General features: G+C 38.6%; 1 protein-coding gene across 4 annotated transcripts in view; it reads left to right on the forward strand.

The window, feature by feature from the left end:
* The window catches only part of carm1 (coactivator-associated arginine methyltransferase 1), a 44,715-nt gene that overhangs the window by 9,417 nt on the left and 11,679 nt on the right, over positions 1–23,619 (forward strand). For all 4 annotated transcript variants that reach the window (XM_054758873.1, XM_054758874.1, XM_054758875.1 and 1 more), the window contains exons 2-13: positions 4,608–4,733; positions 8,224–8,330; positions 10,675–10,779; positions 13,691–13,801; positions 13,945–14,122; positions 14,336–14,426; positions 15,750–15,831; positions 16,922–17,007; positions 17,103–17,192; positions 18,141–18,278; positions 21,716–21,805; positions 22,926–23,038. In XM_054758873.1, coding sequence (XP_054614848.1) covers positions 4,608–4,733; positions 8,224–8,330; positions 10,675–10,779; positions 13,691–13,801; positions 13,945–14,122; positions 14,336–14,426; positions 15,750–15,831; positions 16,922–17,007; positions 17,103–17,192; positions 18,141–18,278; positions 21,716–21,805; positions 22,926–23,038 — 1,317 coding nt within the window. The remainder of the gene's footprint in view (positions 1–4,607; positions 4,734–8,223; positions 8,331–10,674; positions 10,780–13,690; positions 13,802–13,944; positions 14,123–14,335; positions 14,427–15,749; positions 15,832–16,921; positions 17,008–17,102; positions 17,193–18,140; positions 18,279–21,715; positions 21,806–22,925; positions 23,039–23,619) is intronic.

Consider the following 23,619-nt stretch of genomic DNA (forward strand, 5'->3'; position numbering starts at 1 on the left):
AGTTCTCGGTTCATGTTCGGATAGTTGGTGAAATTTTTTTTTACTAAATAATTAAAAAAAAATTCCTTCAGCCCACCACCACAGCTTCAAAAAATCGTAGGGGAAACCCTGTTCAGTGATAGCTAACGTAAAATTGGCAGGATTTCCAGCACTACATAATTTTTAGCTGTGCTTCAGTGTGGATAGGAATATTTACTCTGCTTTGCAAATGTTTTGGACAGCATTGATTGTTTGTGGGAAAGAGGTTTGTGTCCTCGCCTCCATGGTCTTGCGAAAATCCTACAGGGCTCCAGATTGTGACACATTTTGCAACTAAAATTTTACACATTGCAAATTAATTTTTCATCTACTTGCACATGTGCGACCAGATGAATATACACGTCCTGTACTGACTTGACAAGGGACGCATGTTGTCCCTTGTTACAGTGAGAATTACAAGTAGTCTGTACAGTATATATGGAGTAAATTAACGACAGCTTGTCACAGGCTAAACCTATCGATACCAACATGTGCGATCGCTCACCTTTCAATGTCACCCTTCGACTTTTCCCGCATCTTTGGTTACACATTTTGCCTGGCTCTCACTCTGCATCTCTGACTCCATCTAGCTACAGTAGCTAGCTAGCGTTATCTGCCTAGCTTCTGGTCTACAGACTCCAAATGTGACTTTTTTTTTTTTTTTTTTTTAACACCACAGTGACATTTTGTGTTTAAAACAAAAAAAAAACAATGTATTTAGTTCGGCGCTTGTTTTTGGCCTACAGGAAAGCTACAGGTGGCTATCACGTTCATGGGGTACGTGCTAACTTACTCTTTAAAATGTCACTTAATCTTGCTCTGTTGTTACCATTAGAATAATTATTTCTTGTCTTCAAAACACTAGGGCCTGGTTTCCCATCCAGGGATTAAGTGGCCACTAGTTGTCCTAGTCTTGAGTTAAATAATCTCCTTTCTTGAAGGGAGACAAGCGCTAATCCAGGTGTATATCACAATTTAAATTCAACTTGGCCAGTGGCAGGTTTAACTTGAGCACGACTAAAGTGGCCAACGAAAAAACTAGACACACTTACAAAGGCAACATTTGCTTTGCAGCACCTTTCATAAACAAATGTGTGAAGTGATATGCAAGTGATGGCGTTTGTGTTATTCATCTCTCTCCGCCTCGTTGATAGACATCTCATCATGAAGGATTTTCATCTTGAGTTCATGTTCTTTTAAATATTGTCATTTACCCTCATGGGACTGTACAGCAAGTTTGTCATGAATGGTCAGCATTTCCCCTCTCTGCCTGCCGTTTGGGTTGGACATCCTGGCTGCTGCTGCTGCTACAGGTGCAGAGGGCAAATTTTCTCTATTCTGCTCCGGCTCCTCCAGCATCAAGCTCAAGCTCATGTCGTCTTTTCCTCGAAAAAAATGTAAATATTAAATATAAGATTTCAAGAATTGAGGCCATGATGGTATTTTCTAATCGGAGTGCAAAAGAAAATACAATTTAGCTTACGCTAACCCGTTGGTGTAAACAGTTTATATACTAAAGCAAACGTGTATTAGATTGTTTCCCCACCTGCACTGTCCAGATGATCGTCATCTGGGATACCTTCCAAGGGTTGCTGGCTTTCAATCATCCCAGTTAACAAGTCTCCTACATCATCTGTCTCTAGTCTAACTCAGAGTCCCTCACCTGTCTTGAAATGCCCCCTACAAGCGATGGCTGTTGTTTTTTTTCCAAGTGTATTTTCATGTTTTTCCACAGTACCTTTTAAAAGGCAATATAGTAGACGCCCCTACAACATAAATAATCCGTTCCGAGAACCTTTATGTTATAGGGTTTTTATGTTATACAAAGCGTTAAATACATGTAAATAGCCTAATCCGTTCCAAGATCTTCCCAAACTCAACCCCTTTAACACTTCAAAATATTCAAAGTCCACCAAATATGGTGGGGAAATATAAGAAAATGTTAGCATAAACTTGTACAGTAACATTCCAATATAAAATAAGGTAATAAATAAGATTACTGTAAACGAATAAAACTGAAAAACAAAAACAAACTTACTATTCACGAGATGTCTTGATCAGGAGCACAGAAGTGGAGGCAGGAAGGAGGAGGAGGAGGACTAGCCTTAAAGAGTCTAAGAGTCAGCTGGTTTTACAGACAAACGCACACGCACTACAAGATAATGCTGTGTGCAAAATTTTAATTTCTAACTTAACTTAATTGTTTAAGTTAGTTTAAGGGCACGAAGATGAAGGAGGTGAAGGGAGAAGCCTGTCTCACACAAATGTGCTGTATAAGTCAACCAATGAGATGAGAGCGTAGGCGGTGCCCCGATAATCAACCAATGAGATGAAAGCGGACGCGGTGCCCCGAAAATCAGCCAATGAGAGCGTGAAGTGTCAGAAGGCGTCACCAAGTGTTAGCCTGAACTTGCACTGACTTGAGGCATAAATACAGTTGATTGGAAAAAAAACTTGCACCAGCTTGACGCTTTACGTTTTACGAATTTCTTCCGTAATATGATGCAAAAACTTTACATAAATTCTTTACATTCAGTGGAATTTACGTAAAAGGAGGTTTATGTTATGTGAGGTACTACTGTATAGGAATATGTGTGTGTGACAGGAGAAGATGCACATTTCAAAGTGAATGATTAGTACAGCCAAGACACCATGGATAATAAAAAAAATTATATTAATAAATTTTACAAAAAAGTCCTTTTGTCCGGTTACCTCTTCATTTGAGTTATATTAATTCAAAATTGCAGTTCATGCATTCCTTTTTTTGTCTTCTGTGGTTGAATCATGACATTGGTCTTCAATTATGGGCATCTTTCTTTTACTAAAGTTCTTTTTCTTTTCTTCATTATAGATCAGGGTCAAACACACACTTTTAAAACATATATTGAAATATTCCATTGCAGGTTATTAGTGCACCCTCACTTTTCCACCATATGATCTGATTCGGCTTACAAAACGTGATCTGAGTTGTGCTTGGTTACCTTAGTCTGACACTCTGAACACTGGAACTAGTTAATGTGAAGTTAAATGGCATCTCAGAAAGTAACTGGATTAGTGTGGATTAATTTAAACCAGATTATTACCAGATATTATGCCCTGAATGTAAAACTGGGCCTAGTTGTTGTGTGTCTTGGTTGTTTAACATAAACACCTAGCATGTCCACTTTAAGATAGTGACACTATCACAGGGGTCTCCAACAGGTAGTTCCTAAAATACCAGTAGCTTGCAAGCTGATGTTGAGTAGCTCACCAAAGAATATTTGCTTCAACTGTTAATATTTTTATAAATGTTCATTTCAGACTTGATGCCTGTATGCCTGACAAATGCCCACAACATAGTATAGAGACGATGACCACACTGTTTGAGTGGAGATCTGCCTTGTAAATAAAGTAAAATTTCAATGTTGGCAGTCACACAACACACGTAGTTTACCTCTCCTTTCTTTTTGTCAAAGTAGCTTCAATAGTGATGGAAGTTGGATACAGCTGCGCTATCTTAAACCTGGACACAGACTTTATACTGTTTTACAGATTTCTATTGGAAAAATATTTAAATTATTTTATTCTGTTAATTGTGCTATTTTTAACTAAAAAAATATTCTTGAACAATTAATTTCCCATGTATCATACTAAAACAGACATCAAATTAAATTCAGGTTTCTGTCATATAGTACAAAATTTGTTTTCACACAGGCAAAAAAAAGGCAAAAAAGTCGGGTTGGTTGGCCGTGCCAACAAGGTGTCCCTTATTTATTTTTGCAGAAGTTGGCGACCCTACCATTTGATTTGCTGATGTTATTTTATGATGACTGAATATTTTTTGTTGCTGACAAACTTCTACTGCACACTTCAGCCCAGTAGTTGACAGTATTGTGCAAATGAGGCCGTTTGCCAAATGGCATTAACTCCAAAAAAAAGGAAGAAAGGAGACGAACACCGAAGAAGAAAGGTGGCCTGTGTGTGCGTGCGTGTGTGTGTGTGTGTGTGTGTGTGTGCGCGCGCGCGCGCGTGAGAGCGAATGGCCACTGTGATTGGCTTTTATGTGTGAAACGATGACAGTATTGACGTTATAAAGCATAAATGCCACGAAAGAGGCCTTCCATAAGATAGGAACTGAAACAGGGTGTTTAGAGAATACAGTTGCCATTTATTGTTCAAGTATTTATCAGTGATGCAGTGAAAATTAAAGAAAATATTTACTTTACAAGTCGATTTCAGTGTGCGGCAGTACAGCACATTAGCACTCAATAAGTCATCAAAACTTACCTTTATGCATTCCCGCATAGTATCAGCATTTGACACCAAATATGAGGTGAAAGAAAAATGGTAAAAATACAGTAGTAGTCTATCTGTGTGGCATGAGATAAAGTTAGCACACGCACAATGGACATGCGTCAAGTGAGACGGATGTAACAGAGAATCCGGCCACTTTTCAAAATAAAACATAAAAAATAAATGAAATAATGGAAATTATTTTTTTTTTTCTGTGCGGCCTGGGGTTTGGGGACTACTGATTTAGAGTATCTAAATGTTTTAATCTACTGGTTTAAAATGTGTTTTATGCTGCCTCTTGATCCATTCCTTTTCAGATGAGGAGGCGAGTGTTTTCAAGTGTTCGGTTTCTCGGGAGACAGAGTGCAGCAGAGTGGGGAAGCAGTCGTTCATCATCACACTGGGCTGCAACAGCGTCCTGATTCAGTTCTCCTCACCTGGAGGTACTTTGAAATCCACACACAAGAATGTTTTATTCACATTTGCACATCAGTGCGAGTTGGGGGAAAAACAGTGCAGGGAACTGCCTGTGTCAAAAATGTCAAGTGAACATGAAGGCTATGCTGTACAATAGAGGTCGACCGATAACAAATAGCAATTATTAGTAGTTAAGGAGGCCGATAACCGATATTTTGGAGCCGATATTCATTTGCTGTAAAAGTGTAAAAATTGGCGTAAAAATGTTGAATAATACAAACACTTAACTTTGTTTAACTGCCTGAAGTATGTTTATTTAACCAAACAAATAGAAAAATAGCTCCAGAAGAACATGGAGTTTTTAGACTCAGAACTCTTTGAAGTTGAATACAAACTTAAATAAATAGCTCCCGGAAATGTTTCCACAGTAAATAAAGTAACACTTAAAGAAACATATCTTTGTTTTAAGTTCAAACACAACAAAAAGTACAGGAATAGCAAGCGCAGCAGCAACTCTTGTAAAGTTACATAAAAACTTATATAATAGCTCCCGGAATTTTTTCAGCCTTCATATTAGCGTGCTTCCCTGCAACAAAACAAGACTGAATTGAATTTCTTACTCTCTCTCACAGTCAAATGACTCAGACATATCGGGATGTACTACTAGCTAGCAAAGCTGGCGCTTGGGTTTAGGCCGCTCTTAATGTTATGTTATTATAGTAGTCGTGAGTTTTTCACACACTATTCTCCACATTACATACATTCTCTCCATTGCAAATACATAGTCTGCTGAGCATTTAGCACCAGACCGGCGAACCACCCTCCACCTTGGTGTGCTTCCCTCCAACAAAACAAGTGAATTTAATTTTTTTACACGCCCTCTCTCAATCACACACATGCTTTTACTATCACAGACCGTTTGACTGTCGACATTATCAGCAGCCTTCTTTCAAGTAATTCACATACCGTATTTTCATGACCATAAGGCGCACTTAAAAGTCTTAAATTTTGTCCAAAATGGGCAGGGCACCTTATAATGCGGTGCGCCGTGTGTGTGAGTTCCAAAATAAGTGTTGCTGTGTGACTTTTATGAGCGCTCCGCTCGACTGTGAGCGTCTCCTGCCGACATGCTGCTTTTAAAGAGGAAAGGGACGTGGATGTGACTGAGGACGCTAAAGGCAGTTTATAGTAGTAGTAGTAGTAGTAGTTAGATAAGTATATTTTATGTAATGGCGGCATCTATCCATCCAACATTGCAGACAACTACTACTACATCACCAACATGGACGACGTGCCGCTCACTTTCCACATCCTGGTGAACCACACTGTAGAGAAGCAATACAGCGATACACACAACGGGACACAAGAAGTCGTCTTTTACTGTTGTGCTTGGTTGCCATGGTAATGGACAGAAAGTGCTACCTGTGGTAGACGCTGACGCCGCCTCAAGAAAATTTTCCAGCTGGACCAAAGGGGCTGGAAGGACGATGAGAAAATGACTGAGTGACGTGTACAGAAAGAGACCGGATGTTTTTTTACACGCGTCACCACAAATGAAGCAAATAAGCTTGGAGTTTAACATCATTCCGGGAGGCTTGGCGAGGGAACTCCAACCGCTGGACATCGGTGTGAACACGGCATTTAAATTGAAGTCGCAAGCGGCGTGGAAGCGATAGATGACAGCTAGCGAACACAGCTTCATTAACACTGGGAGGTAGCGCCGTGCGAGTTTCGCCACAATTTGTGAATGGATGTAAACACAGCGTTCAAAGTTAAGTTGCCAGCGGTGTGGGAGCGATAGGTGACAGCTAGCGAACATAGCTTCACTAATGGATTGTGGATGCTTGGGCTAACGTGTCTGATGCACTGTTTGAGCTTTCACAAAAGCCAGCATCATTTCCGAGGTGCCGCACGGCAACGAGACTGACTGACAATGATGTTCATTTGGGATACAAAAATGAGGACTTTGATGGATTTGTGGATGAGAATTGATAAAAAATAACGTGAATACATTGTTAAATACTTCAATAAAGTACAACCCAACTCAGTTTTACTCTTGCTGGCTTTTTAAAAACATACAATAGCATGCATGCTAGCCTATTGTAGCGTTGCTGGGAGCACTTCCTGTTTCCCGGCGTGCTTTGCGGTAGTGTTTTGGTGCAAATGCTCTTAAAGTTACATGTTTGAGCTACATAGTTGCTAGTTATTGTTCTGCAAAAGTAGTGGTAGTGTCTTGTCTGTTTTTGGTTGCTGTGTGATGTTTTTAGTTGTGCACCATGACTGAGACTGTTGTGTTGAGTGATGACCATCCTGATTTCAAGTGGCTCTGATAAACTGAATGAGAGGTCTGCTCTGAATTTATCTAAAGAAATAAAGCGTTGTCGCTTCCTCACTTACTTCTGAGCGTCACTATTTAGCGTGCATACCTAGTGTGCATACCTGCGCCCAATAGTACGGTGCACCTTGTGTATGTGTTAAACACAAAAATAGCACCTGTAACTGAGACTGCGCCTTTTAATACGGTGCGCTTTATGGTCGTGAAAATAGGTACAGTACCTCCCTAGCAGAGATGCCACTAATGTTTACTCGCTCTTATGTTATTCTGCTGCTCACTGTAACGTTAGTAGTAGTTGTGAGATGTAGAGCACTCTGATGTTTATTACAATTTCGAGAGAGTTTTCTGCGTTTATCTTGGCATGTGTGTTTGCCCTCAGGACGTTCTCCACAAGAGAAAACTTTCCTAACTGCCGTGTGTGTGTGTGTGTGTGTGTGTGTGTGTGTGTGTGTGTGTGTGTGTGTGTGTGTGTGTGTGTGTGTGTGTGTGTGTGTGTGTGTGAGGACAGCGTCCGCTTTAGATTGGCTTTGCCACTAACGCATGCTGTGGCTTGCTTAACCTATCAGATGGCGCTGTGGTTGGAGCAATGCTGCAGACAGAAGTGAAATAACCCAGTTTTAAATGGGTTTCTTGATATCGGCCCGTCGGATTTAAATAAAGGCCAATACCGATATACGTCAAAATTCCAAATATCGGCCCGGCCGATAATCGGTAGACTACTACTGTACAATACTTTCCCCAATACACCGGTGCCACATATAAAAATGCTATTTCTATTAGGTTTGGTATTGAGTAGATATCCACTTGCGCATATGTTCACAAATGTCCATAACATGAACATATGCCCATAACATACTGTACGCCAACAGCAACAACAACAATACCAATGATGGTATCCACACTAAATATTCACACTTTGGGCACAGTTTGGACATTTTCACTTAGGGGTGTACTCACTTCTGTTGCCAGTGGTTTAGACATTAACGACCAAGTGGACAGTAAATTTACACAGTTTTACGAGCTATAAACTGACTACTGTATCATTAAAGTGTTGTTTCTTTAGTGTTGTTCCATGAAAATATATAATGTTTGCAGAAATGTGAGTGCTGTGAAATACTGTTTATGTCTCCTTGACATGAAGTAACTGTAATTTTTTCTGGTCTGTCTTTGATGTTCGTCAGACTTTCAATCCTTTTATAACCTCTTGAAGAACTGTCGTGGGCATCTTAGTGAGCACTCGGTCTTCAGTGACAGAACAGAGGAATCATCTGCTGTGCAGTATTTCCAGGTGAGCAGAACTACACATTCACTGGAAATGACAATTACCATAAATGCGCTACTTCCGTAGCGCTTTTTTGCCTAAACTGCAAAGGCGGGGCATTAATTGGAAACGTTCCATAATTGGAGAGAGATTATATTAAAATATTTTAAAACTCATCATGCTACTATTTACCTTTTTAACTTGAAGTGCATGAGATGGTGTAAAGGAAAGCTTAACTCTTTGACCACATGGTCATTTATTAAGTAGTATATTGCTCAGCAATCTAAACAAAGTAAATTGATTTGTTACCAATTTTTGCACGTTTTTATGGATTTTGTTAAAGGCACATTTAATTACATTTTACATCTAAAAATTTTAAACAAACAATTAAACACTATTTTAAAGAAACGTATTTTACATTATAAACTTCATAGCAGATGGTGTTTTTATGTGTTTTTCCCCCCACATTCTTGTATAGCAATTTTGCATTGTGATTTGTTTTTTTAATATAGTTGTAAATGTTCTTGATAATTCCTACAAGTATTGCAATACAGTTGTCCCTCGCCACTTTTGTGGTTCGAATTTTGCAGCTTCACTCTATCATGGGTTTTCAAAAATATAATAATTAATAAATCATGCTCTTTTGTGGCTAAATATGGCCTATTATTAGTGAAAAAAATATGCATATTGAAGCAAATTTGGTTCATTTTTGGCCTAAATTAAGCATATTAAGCCTAAAAATGGCTAAATGAACTAAAATACTCTACGTATAAGACATTCAGAAGACGCATTCAAAGTCGCTCTGCATAATACAGTATGTCATATAGTATTCTACACTGGTCACTAGGTGTCAGTAATGTTACTGTAATGTTCCGTGAGACACACAAGCACCAGCCTTAATTGCCGGAAAAACAGGCTTTCGTTGTAGGTCTGAATCTGGACTGCATATTTCCTGCGGTGGCTATTGTCTCATCAATGTATTGTAATGGCGACTTTAAATGGTGTTACACTTGTATTACCCAATATAGTAAACATAATAAGAGTAAATAAGCCATTTAAGATGTAAATAAAACTTCTGGTCATGTGTGTCACAGTAAATGTGTTCCCTAGAGGACCTTAATGGCGGGTGGACAAATGTGTAGAGCCTGGCCATTGTCTGACTGAACACCGACACCAAGTGGCCAATGTAGAATACAGTACTACATTCACAGTTGGAATGCTTCTTCTATTTTAGTTAATTTAGTTACTTCATTTAGCCATTTTTATGCTTGAAAATGCTGAATTTAGGCCAAGAATAAGTATAATATGCTTAAATATGCATTAAATTTATGCATTAAATAGGCCGTAGTCAAAACAGCAATCATTAATTTTTTTTAAAACCACGATAGAGTGAGGGTGTGATGTTAGAACCGCAGTGTAGTGAGGGACGACAATATAGGAACACACACACTACGAGTCTTATTTATGTCGTAAATGTCTTATTTACTCCATTTCGTCGACTATATCGGATAATACGAGTTTAAAGGTGACTATAGGGGTTCATTTCTAGAGGGCTCTAATAATGTTGAACATATTTGTAAGGCCGTAAATGTTTTTTTTATGCTCCTAACTACAAAAATATTTGATTTATAAATGAGGAATCCTACTGTGCAGAAATTTACTTATCATGGTCGTGTCTGGAACCAATTAACCTCGATAAACGAGGGATTACTGTATATTGTAATTTGAGGCTATATTGCCCACTCCAAGAAATGTAATTGCCGCTTACAGTTGCACTCAATGCGGAAGTGGTTTTAAAAAAAAATATTGGGGTATTATTAAAGGTGCTGTCTGGTTAGGTACTGCAGTGTGAGCTCTAGCGTTCGAACGTAGAGTATACCGCCCTCTTTCTGCTCGGAACATGAAAACCACACCCCAAAAAACACACGCAGGAAAAGGTGACATTTGCTTTTCTGAGACTGCATGGACATGTATGTGCGCGCACACAACGGGCATGTGCCTGTGCACAAGCCGAAACTGCTTGATTTAACATACATATTTCTATCAATCACTACACATTTGTTTTTTTGTGAACACTATTTTGGACTTTTGTTAACAAGCAATACAGTAAAAATACTAATGGATTGGCTGAAAACGGACTGTTTTCTGGTGTTTTTACAGAGTAGAAAAATATTAAATTATAAATGCAGCAGCTTGTGATGATTTGTTGGCTGTTGTTTATTACATATGGTGTTTCAAAAATGTAGTCCTCAAAACCAGGAGTTCATGTGGCAAAAAACAAAACAATCATTCTGAAAAACATGATGACCTGACTTGTTGAAGAGTTAAGTTCAGTTTGAACTTAATTAAGGCGACTCTTTTTTTCTTACAGTTTTATGGCTACCTCTCACAACAACAAAACATGATGCAGGACTATGTGCGTACAGGGACCTACCAACGGGCTATTTTGCAGAACCACACTGACTTCAAGGACAAGGTAAGAGACTGTTTCAAAGTTTTTCTTAGCTCAGTTGTAATTCATGTAAGTTGGATATGTTTTTGAGATATTAGGGTATATCATAATTATAAAATCTACCGTATTTTCTGGACTGTAAGTCACACTTTTTTCATGGTTTGGCTGGGCCTGCGACTTGTACTCCGGAGGGACTTTCTTTTTTTCCCCACACTGACAGTCTTGCGGCGCTCTAGGCTTGTGTGCCAGTATCTGCTACTCCTATCACTCCTGTACCACTGAAAATTTACAATGTAAACATCAATTTATAAAGACAACTGAGGCCCCGTCCACACGAATACGGATATTTTAAAGTCACATATTTTTCTATGCATTTTGGCCTCTCTTCCACACGCAAAGGGAGGTTTTTGTCCTTTTAAAAATTGAGCTTTTGGAAAACTCCGGCCAGTGTGAAGATTTTTTAAATTTTTTATTTGATTTTTTATTTTTTTTTGAAGATTTTTTTTAAAAACTCTGGCTTTAGCGTATTTGTGTGGATGGCGAAGACGGAGCTTTTGGCTTGTTGCAGATGACGTAACAATTTTGTGCCGTTATTTCCACGTTAGTATAATTTAATGTGTGCAATGGCACACATAACATTGCTGCTTTCAAGCATACTGAAATGACTTTGTGTGTATAAGAGTAAACATACACCTACTTTTGCTTTACATTGACGAACAAAAGCGCCATTGTGGGCTTCGGAGGACACTATACTGTTTTATATTGTTTTGCTCACTAAACTGCGAAGACACCCCCGCCAACGGTGGCAATTTGGGACAAGACCCAATGGGACCTCTAACTGGTGGGACAACTTTCACAAGCATGTCGTTAATTTGGAAGAATGGCGTGGGAATGTTGGCATGGCAAGAAGCTTGTGATTGCTTCTACTGTACATTGCCATGGTTGTTGTGATACGTCAAGGGAAATGATGTCATCGGTGCCTCTGAACAGTCTATGGCTGCAGCTCCCCCCTTTACTTTTGCCACAAATGTCCCCCAAAAGAAAATCATGTTCTGCAGATTACAAGCTGCAAGTAGTGAAATATGCAGCCGGAAACAGTAATTGAGCAGCACAAAGAAACTTTGGAGTGAAAAAGAAACTTGTGAGGGACTAGCGTAAAGCAGAGGATAATTTAACACAGGTGTGCTCACACTTTTTCAGCCTGCGAGCTACTTTTAAAATGACCATGTCCCCAAGATCTACCTCCTACTATAAATATAGAAAATACGTATGTTTACGTATTTATAAATATGAGTATTTTCGTACGTTGTACATGTATATCAGGGCTGCATGCACTTTTTCAGTACGCAAGTTCCAAGTCGACATGATCTTATCTCTTACTATAAAACATACAACATATATGTAAAATCTAACCGGTAAACTTTGAAACTACTGTACTAAATACTAATGATTAGTATTTCACATTCAAAGTTTCAAAGTTTACAAGTAATCTAAGTAGTTGATGTCATTCAGTAATTCACAATTCAATTCAATATGGCAATAAAGATAATTACACTTAATCCCTCAATTGTTGTGTCCATAACCTGAGTACCGGTAATACAGTAGTATGTCAGTCAAAATAGCTACGTAGTGTTCATTAGACACACAGTTCATGTATTAGCATTTGCTATCAAACATTACAAATATACAAGAAATGAAAATGATTATGGAAAAGACAATGCAGCTGAAGTCAAGGCAACATATAAAAAAGGTTTCAGCAATAGGCACATTTTCCAATTAATCATGAAATAATATTTTAAGAAACAGAAGTGCAGAAAACACACTTTTCTAAATGCAGTTCAGGACGTGCAGCAAAGCCATCAATTCACTTTTCATCAATTCACTCGCTACAATTGAATGGATACCTTTTGTTATAGATATTATTTTATATATATATATATACATATATACACATATATACATATATATAGGCATCTTACCGCTGAGTTAGTTTATCTGTAATCGGAATAATAAAGATGAACGTTGCATCTGAGTTTGTAGCTTGCGATGTCTGTTCACCACTTCATCTTTGCCAATCGCGAATCAGGAGGGGAGCCTAATGTCAGCTGACTGATGTCATATGACATCTACAAAGTGATGTTTACGCGATTGATCCATATTAACTTCACGATCGGCCGGTAGCTCACAATCGACGTAATGGGCGCCCCTGCTCTAACTGCGATGAAGAAAACAAAACTAATCGCGGGCTAAAATCTAGATGGCCACAGCTAGAGGAAGAGGTTCACAAATGGGTGCTAGAACAACATGCTGCCGGGAGAGGCTTGTCAGCAGTGCAGTTACGTCTCCATGCCCAGGTAGGTGCCAAGGCGATGACTCTAGATGACTTTGCAGGTTGTTTAGGCAATAGTTATCTGAATAACTGTACGTTACGTTAACAGACGCTTATTTAGCCTGTTATTCTCCATTTTATTATTACTATAACTTGCCTTTCAAGATGAAATGTCTGTTCTTGATCTCTGTTTTTATAAAAAATGAATGCCCCCCAAAAAATGCGACTTGCAGGCGATTGCGACTCATTTATGTTTTTTTCTTTTCACTGTGCATTTTTGGCTGGTGCGACGTATACTCCCGAGTGACTTATAGTCCAGAAAATATGGTATATAAAATAATAATAATAATATAAACGTATAATAATAATAGTATAATAATAAATAATAATAATAATAATCAAGAAATCAATAAATAATGATGATACGCATGGGTGTGTGTGTGTATGTGTGTGTGTGTGTGTGTGTGTTATAACATGCAGTATATTATTGCATAGCAAAGCTGGTCAGATTTATCGTAGATCAGCCAAATCTGTCTAATTGCATTGTTTGCAGTTTGTTGTTTCTCCTGAGAGAAAAAATTACATGTTTTTTTGTTGTTTTTCCAGATTGTGCTCGATGTTGGCTGTGGCTCTGGGATACTATCTTTCTTTGCAGCCCAGGCTGGAGCCAGAAAGGTCTATGCTGTGGAGGCAAGCACAATGGCTCAGCATGCTGAGGTACATACAAAATACAGATGCATGTGATTTCCAATCGTAATAGCTTACCTCTGATATTGACTGAACAATATGGTTCACACACCACACCGTTGTCACCAAATCAATACTGTCTCATTAGATGTACAGTATGTGATCCCTTGCAGGTGCTGGTGAACAGTAACCGTCTTGGGGAGCATGTAATTGTTATCCCAGGAAAGGTGGAGGAGGTGACACTCCCTGAACAGGTTGACATCATCATATCGGAGCCCATGGGCTACATGCTGTTCAATGAACGCATGCTGGAGAGCTACTTGCATGCCAAGAAGTTCCTCAAACCCAATGGTAAAAAACAAAATGTTGATGTAAAATACATATGCAGACTGTAACAGTTATTTTTTTAGATTTATTTTGCAGTTTATGACATTTCAATTCACTTTGTTTGGTATGATGTTTATTGTGTGTGTGTGTGTGTGTGTGTGTGTGTGTGTGTGTGTGTGTGTGTGTGTGTGTGTGTGTGTGTTTGTGATTGTTCATTCATGGTTGCTTGTATTTTAGGTAAAATGTTCCCTACCCTTGGGGATGTTCACCTTGCCCCCTTCACAGACGAGCAGCTGTACATGGAGCAATTCACAAAAGCCAACTTCTGGTGAGGACAAAGGAAGAGGCAAGAAATGATGTAGCTGAATGGGATACATGGAAGAAATGTATCTAGCAATTGGGGATGGTGACACTGCTTGCTGCAACATGGTTTGCATTAAGGTGATAGGAACCGTCCGCTTAAAGGGGTGATTCTCCTGAAAGGGATACCAGAGATGGTGCCGCCACTTTGAGGGGCATGACGCACAAACTAGTGATTTGAAGCTATAACCATATAAAAATATACACTGCAAACGCATTGAATAAGCAGGGAAACAGTGTTGAATAATCTCCTCGTGTCTGTTTATACATATAAAGCACAATCCGATGTCAACTTCAGCCTGTTTGCGCATTGCCATTTTGTGACATACAAAAAAAAACAAAAACAGAAGTTTACGTTTCAGGTGTTGTGATTTCCGAAGTACACCGCATAACACCACACGCATTTTGCTACATTCAAAATGTGTACTTTCACCAAACTCAGACAAAATGTTACGCATCGTTAACGTCAACAGTAGTCCACACACAATGTAACAAAAATTTAATCGAGGCAAACAGCATGCAAATGAGCTGACGTCTGTATTGACACCCAATTTAAATTTCAGAGTATTTCCAGGTTATTTCTCTGTTTATTCGTCAAAATTCAGATAATAGCGAAAATTTAAAATCAGAAATATGGCGTAGTGTCCATGATGTGTTACTATTTGATTTTTTTTTACTGATCAAATTTTTCTAATCGATACACTTTGGAGAACTATTGTTAAATTTTCCTTGGCTGAAATGTTAATGTTTAACTTAATGTTAATGTTTAAAACATTTTGGAGGTGGTATATAAATATAGTCTTTTAGTTTTTGAGGGCCACTTGTTGACTAGAAATAAGTGTTTGTATGTTGTTTTATCTTAAATTTATGTAGAAAATCCCTGGATATACAGTATATCCTGTATCGCCATTTAGCCAAAAACTACCAGGGTATGACTTGTGAGTCATATACAGTATATCAATATGTCTCTTTAAATTCCAGTTTAATTCCATGAATTTATTTTGAGGTTGCAAACAAGAAGTAGAATTGCAATTCAAATTCGAATTGAAGCAAGTAGAATTGATATGCTTAGACATTGACAGAGAATGCCAAATAGAGACGAGACATTTCATTTATTGGTTTATCTAAGGAAAGTGACTGGCATTTTGTGGTGCAAATACCACACAATCACCTCTGTGTTTGTAGGTTTACAGCCATATTTTCTGCATATTATTGCATATAAATCGTATTTGGAAGATGTTATAGCTATCAAAGTGTTGGATCATAATTACAATCTTTTTGGTTCTTCCAGGTACCAGCCTTCCTTCCATGGTGTAGACCTCTCTGCCCTGCGGGGAGCAGCAGTCGATGAGTATTTTCGCCAGCCAATTGTGGTATGTCAAACACTTTCTCACGCAACAACAAAGAAGTCTAGCATTCAGTGATTCAAACTCCCACAATTCTACTCTAATGCTATCTGACGGCAGAACGAACTCGATCAAGATGCACAATTCTAAACAGTACATTGACCCTCTCAATTGGAAGTTTGAGTACAAAAAAACAAGGCAAAACAATTGATTGGCACTTTAGTTTGCCTACTGATTCAGCAGGAAGGAGGGTTTTTTTGGTTTAGTTTTTTTAACAAAAGCACTTCCAGCTTAAAGAGAGTTTGGATTTTTTGACATGAAGTAGTATGGCATCCCCATCAGCAGTGTAGTCCAATAAGAACGACTTAACCCCCACTTGGTCTCCTACGTCCAGTTCTGGTCGGATTTTGGTGATGAAGAATGTAGATCTGCTTAGTTCCTGGGGACATTTAAGTAAAGACTTTGGCTTCTCAAAACAATATGCGTTCAAAAGAGTAATACATTTGCATCACAAAAATGCCTTCTCAGAAAAATCTGACCTCACAAAACGCTCTGTGTTATCTAGGTCTCCCTCCGTATCCCTGCGCACTGTTGCCTGTGTATTCATGTGTATGTGATGAAGACACTCGCATCTTCTTCCTCTGTGGAACACATACGTAACAAGATCGCCGCGGTGCTCCGTCGCAGTAGAAGAGTGGCATTACTGCGAGTTCCTTACTCAGTCCAATTCATAGTTTTATTCCACATACAGATGTGCTAATGGTTTAAATTTTTCCCTGAGGATGTATTTTTTCCTCTCACTGGGTTGCAAAAACTGCAGACCAGTTTAATAGCATCGAGGACCAAGGCTTTTCAAAGGATTTGTAAGTTGCAGTGAATATTAAATGGGTAATAATTGTGATCAATTGAAATTATTCCATAAAATCCCAGTGAATAATCTGATGAAAATATATACATTTTTGTTTAGCAGCTACATATCATGCTATAGATATTAATAATTAATTTACTTGTTTCTTTTGGTTAAAACACACAGCTTTTTTAACCACCTGAAAGTATCTTCTGGGTTTAGGATCTTGCACTTTTGGAAAATGGTGTGACCTGAAATCTCCTTTCACAGGACACATTTGATATCCGTATCCTTATGGCAAAGTCGGTGAAATACACAGTCAACTTCCTAGAGGCCAAAGAGGAGGATCTTTACAGGTATGTTTGTAGTTGTGTGTGTTAAGTTCAATATTATTAAAAAATACCTTTTAAAAATGTATTTATTTTTATTACTTTTTCCATTTTGTCTTTAGGATAGAGATCCCCTTTAAGTTCCACATGTTGCACTCAGGTCTTGTGCATGGTCTGGCTTTCTGGTTTGATGTGGCATTTATGGGATCAGTGTAAGTCACGCATCGTTCAGACGGACCATATCTATTGTAATTTAAAAGAAACTGCACTTTTTGGGGAATTTTGCCCATCATCCACAATCCTTATGTGAGACATGAACACATATTTTTCTCTTTTCTTTGCGTTTTAAAGATATAAAAGCACATACAAAGCGACAACTCAGTCGGGATACAGTCTGGTAGGATACACCTATGCTGTCCACAGAGATCGCTATTAACGACTCCAAAAACCTCCAACAAAGTTTTATGGTTTTATATACATGCTGTGACCATGTAGTATCAGGTACATTCATGATAACTTGTAATACTAATATTTTGTGTATTTCAGCCATTCTAAACATTACCGGAATTTCCTTGCTCGGCACATTGATTTCACATAGCAATGTTGTGGAAACGAACACCGACACCTCGCGTTAACTTTTCCAAACTCAGAAATAAAAACACAGCACCAGTGGCAGCTTCTCAAATATGTAGCCTTATTTTTGGTTGTGACTGAGGCGTTGTGAGCTACAGGCGAGTCTGTGGTGAAGCTAGTCGCTAGCCGGCTAGGAGCTAGACGGTGTGGTCATTACGCCGGTAATGCAGTTTGATCAGCGTAACAGTGTTAATAATAATAACAACAATGTTGCTGTAGCTTGGTTAATATGCACGTCACATTATATGTAAATGGAGCATTGTTGGCACTTTTTGGAGACTTTTTCAGACTATTTTATAGACATAAGTATGTCCCATACATGCGGTAATGAGCTGGCTGTTTTTATGCAGTTAAAACGCATGGAAGTAAGAGAGACATATGCGTTTATGTCTCACATAAGGATTGTGGATGATGGGCAAAATTCCTCCCAAAAAATGCAGTTTTCCTTTAATGTTACCCGCAAGCAGGCCAATGCTGCCTTAAACTTGTCAAATATCTTTGTCCTCATCTTTTGTCCTTCCCTGTAGTATGACAGTATGGCTGTCCACTGCACCTACAGAGCCTCTTACTCACTGGTACCAGGTACGCTGTTTGCTGCAGTCTCCGCTCTTCACCAAGGCTGGAGATACACTGTCTGGCACCGCACTACTAGTGGCCAACAAACGGTATGATTGTTGAATAAGTAAACTCACATTGTAAAACCAGGGTCCCGTTGCACGAAAGTAAGATTCAGATATCCAGGATAAATGACTGAGCTGAGCTCAACTATCCCGAAACCAGAGCATCTAGGCTTAATTGGTTGCACAAAACCCAAGCCAGGATGAGTAGACATGGATTAATCAAGCCAGGTGAAACCAATCACGGATCAATACATGTACGTGGCTTCCTTAAATAGACCCTGTTATTGATCAGAGTCACCGATTCACCATGGCAACGAGAGCTTCGTACTTTTCCCCCGACGGTAGTGGAAATCTTTATAGATACTTACGAGGACGCAAAAGAGCAAATAAAAATAGAAAGGCAACACTGCCACAGTCATAAAACAAAGACAGAAAGCGTGGCAAAGTATTGCAGAGACGATTTGCAATACACCAAGTCCCCAACCAATGAACACAATTGGTTCCAGATGACTGTTTGCAAGTCGATTTATTCGTAAGTCCAACAAAAGGTATTACCAATTATAAAGGTACTACATTTACGTGTATACTTATATACTGTACATATATGCGTATGTATGTAAATATGAGTTTGGATGTAGTAGTAATATTAAACGAGTATAATTAATGAAAAAACATAATATGTAATGATATAATAATATGTAATGATAAATGTTATTTACCTTTGAAGAGGAGTTGTCGAGCACGTCGTCGTGGTGGAGGTGGAGAAGTTGTTATTGAAAAAAGGACAAATCGTCGTTGTCGTTAGACTCTTCTAAAAGAGGTAGTGTTCTGTGGGTGGTGTAGAATTAAGCAGGCCTATTAACTCTTCATAAACTTTAATCACACGGTCTGTTCGGGTTGTATCATACAACTACAATTTAGCCTTCCTCTCTCCTCTTTCTCTTCTTCCTCTACCTGTTGGTCCAATTAGCAGTGGCACAGCGCCCTCTACTGGTCAAGCATGTAGCGGTATAAATACTGATGGATCACAAGGCGGGGAGTCCTGTCAACAGATATCAAAAACCTCCTTGAGGATTCAAACCTGCAGCCTGGACAAGGTCACCTTCTTCTTCTCTTCTGCTTCTGCAAACCTCACTGCGTAACAAATGACTTTAATGTCAAAATAAAGGCATTCATTCGTCAAAAAATAAATAAATAAATAAATAAATAAAAAATTAAAAAAAATAAATACTGATGGAGTTACTACAAGGCAAAATACATGAAAATATAGACCAGTCGGCTTGCGTTTGTATCTCCGAATGTTCGCTAGTCGGATGTTCGTAAGTTGGGGACCTAATGTACTTGTAAGTAATGCAGAAATACACACACACACTGCTGCGCTGAAACCATCATACAGTAGACGCCCCTACAACGTAAATAATCCGTTCCGAGAACCTTTGTTATAGGGTTTTTATGTTATACGAAGCGTAAAATACATGTAAATAGCCTAATCCGTTCCAAGATCTTCCCAAACTCACCCCTTTAACACTTCAAAATATTCAAAGGCCAGCAAATGGTGGGAAAATATAAGAAAACATTAGCATAAACATAGTACAGTAACATTCCAATATAAAATAAGGTAATAAATAAGATTACTGTAAATGAATAAAACTGAAAAACAAAAACAATCCTACCGTTCACCAGATGTCTTGATCAGGAGCGCAAGTGGAGGCAGAAAGGAGGAGGACTAGCCTGAGTCGAAACACGACTCAAAGAGTCTAAGAGTCAACTGGTCTCACAGACAAACGCACACGCACTACACGATAATGCTGTGTGCAAAATTTTAATTTGTAACTTAACTTAATTGTTGAAGTTAGTTTCAGGGGGACTACGAAGAGGAAGGAGTTTGAAGGGACAAGCCTGTCTCTCACACAAACTCACATACGTGCTGTATAACTCAGGCAATGAGATGAGAGTGTAGGCGGTGCCCCGAAAATCAGCCAATGAGAGCGTGATGCATCAGAAGGCGTCACCAAGTGTTCGTCTGAACTTGCACCGACTTGAGGCATTAATAAAGTTGATAGGAAAAAAAATAACTTGCACTGACTTGACGCTTTATGTTATATGGAATTTTTTCTGTAATACGATGCAAAAACTTTACATAAATTCTTTATGTTCAATGGAATTTATGTAAAAGGAGGTTTATATTATGTGAGGTACTACTGTAATTAAAATGTAAATAGTTAATTAATGATATGTTTAACAAATCAGGAACAGCAGTGTTTGATATCTATGCACTCTTTGCTTTATTAGCACATCACCATTACTCACTCATAGCTTCAACAACATGTAAACTTCCGACTTCCCGTCGAGTGCTAAGCCTTCTGGTTAATACACTGTAGTATACATCTACATTAACCAACATAATTAACATCACTGAAAACGTAGTCACACGGTGATTATGAATCCATTGAAATTGTAGGTGAAATTGACTGCAGATGTGAATGAAATTGTGTAAATGTACAGTAACTCCATCAGACTGTATAACCTATTTATCTTGTAGATGTGTATTAATATGGAATGTGTATTTTATATATAGTATGTGGGGAAACTGTACATTACCTAATAAATCATCTAATGATTGCAACATCATCTAAAATCATTTATCTACAATGATGGAAATGAATGATGACAAATGTTGAAAATTATTTAGACAGTGGGTGTAGTTGAATGTGATAATGTGTAGCGGGCAGTGAAATAATTGTTTCCATTTATGGTGACTGCTGACTGAGACAAGCGATGAGATTAAATATGTCTTGGCTCTTGGCCTGATCTGGAGCAGGCTAACTCCACAGAATAAATCAACATGGTAACTTATGAACATCTATCACACTTTTGTGCAGCTGGATCATGGATAAGTTGAGCCAGGATAACCAAGATATCCCGGCTTAATCCCTTATCCTAATTTTGTGCAACGGGGCCCAGCATTATCTCGAAGCCTGAATGTTATTTTCTTTTAACTCAGTATTATTTGATGCAAGAACACATTTCAATGGTAGATATTCATTTATTTATTTATTTTTTAACCAAACCATTAATTGTTTTATGTAAATATCTGCTTTCCGCTAGTTTTTTCCTGGCCTTGGGTTTTTTGGATACTCATCGAGAAGGCTGAGGAATCATTTACTACCACTGTGCATTGATTTTAATGATGGGTGGCTAGGTAAAATGAGATGTTTTCACAAAGTTAACAGTATAATTAAAGCATTAAATTGATATTTTATAATAAACCATGAACTTCCGAAATTGACTTCTTATAAACAGTCGAAGGATTTCTGGTGAGCTTACCTTGTGTGTGTTTTTTTTTTTTTAATAACCATGTTTTTTGTGATTGGTGCAATTTAATCAAACTAATTTCATTTAATGCTGCTGACTTTCTTTTGAGGGTGAAACTGTTGTTGAAAGATGCTGAAAAATACATATCTGAACTCCCTTCTCAACAGACAAAGTTACGACATCAGTATTGTTGCCCAGGTGGACCAGACTGGTTCAAAGTCCAGCAACCTCTTGGATTTAAAGAACCCCTTTTTCAGGTAATATGGTCAGTAGGGGTGTCAGAGATGAAAATGTGACAAGATTTCTTATTTACAAAAAAACTGTCTTGCGATACTAAATAAATGACTCGCATAATAAATTAACATGAAGTCGGATGATTTTGCCGTCCTCCATATATCGCCATGCACATGTGTCTGTTTTCCTTGTCTCTTGCCTCCAAACAGGCTGGAAGAGGATTCACTCTGTGCATTGGTACAGCACCTAGACCAGGGTTGTCAAACTCGTGCCATGGAGGGCTGAGAAACTGAAGGTTTTCTTTCCAGTCGGTCACTAAAGCAAGAGATTTTAAAGATCAATGCCTTCTTCAGTTTGAGGGAAGGAGCTCATAAATTAAATCACCTGCTGGAAAACCTGCAGTGTCAGCCCTCTATTGACACATTGACCTAGACGCTTCATACACTTCATACACATATTCAACGGCAAACAGAGTGAGACCTCTTGTTAGTTAGTCAAGAGGTCTACTACCGTCGGGTCTCTTGTTAGTCATACAGGCGCTCTGTCTCTGTGGGACGAGGCGGTGCCGCTAGCATACACTAGTCATGGGATGGCTACCGGTTTCAAGGTATACCATGATATGAAAATGTCACGGTTTCAAAACCACTAATGTTGCCCGTCATACCGTTCGCGTGGTGGGAGAAAGTGGAGGTCCAGTGCGGCCACTATATAGAAGTACATTGTCATGTCCTGTGTTATTTCTAGCAGTTGGAACTGGACTTCAATGTGCAGAAACCATGTCCATGAGCTGTTTTGCCAACTTAACCGCCTCAGCATAGAGGCTTTGCAGCTGTCGAACTAATGTTTAAGCATAATCAAACAATTTAAGTACTTTTTTGACATGTCAACGTCCATCCATCCCCTTTCCTCCGCTTATCTGGGTCCGGGTCGCGGGGACAACAGTCTCAGTAGGGAAGCCCAGACTTCCCGGTCCCCACACAATTTCATGCATCGTCTCGTCTCGTGAGTTGGCTGTCCTGTCTCGTAACACCCCTGGTGGTCACTAAATCAAATTATTAGGCTGTATCATGCACCATGCACCGCCAGCTGAAGTAGGGAGAACTCTCTTTCACTAATATCAAACGTGTATATTTGTGTTCACAGGTACACGGGTACCAGCCCTAACCCGCCTCCTGGGTCACATTACACCTCCCCATCGGAGAATATTTGGAACACAGGTGTAGGCTACAGCATGAGTCAAGGGATGTCTGTGTCAGGTGAATAAGAAACATAAAAATGTCAAATGAAACTGGACACACACCTCATTAAAAAAAAAATTTATCGTATGTACCCAGATTCAGTGGCTTAAAAAGAAAAGACAACCAGTCTCAATATTTATGTAACCTAAATAATAATGCAAAAAGATGTTATAATAATTAAGATTTATTGTCATTGCAGTGCACAGTTAAACTATAGCAACTGTATGGCCACGCATGAACCTTAAGTCCTTGACTTACACTGCTCACAAAAAGTTTGGAGTATTGTAGTAGTAGTAGTAACAGCAGTAGTAGTAGGGGTACTGAAATTTCATGACGCAAGAATGCACCTTCAAGGCAAGACCTTGACCTTCTCTAAACTTTTGAAGAAAGATCTTTGTCGCATGAACAATGTACATGTACAGAGAAATTTGTGTTCTGTATTTGAAGGGACTGTATACTACTTGTTTCAAATTACTTTTTTTTTTTTTAAATGAAAATATATACCACCACCATCGCCGGCTAGCATATTACCAATAGTGGTTTAAAAGAATAGATGACAAAATTGTATATTTTGACAATTTTTGTGCAGTCTGAATGAA

Source organism: Dunckerocampus dactyliophorus, chromosome 18 (assembly GCF_027744805.1).
Source record: "Dunckerocampus dactyliophorus isolate RoL2022-P2 chromosome 18, RoL_Ddac_1.1, whole genome shotgun sequence".
In the NCBI taxonomy this organism is placed as follows: Eukaryota; Metazoa; Chordata; class Actinopteri; order Syngnathiformes; family Syngnathidae; genus Dunckerocampus; species Dunckerocampus dactyliophorus.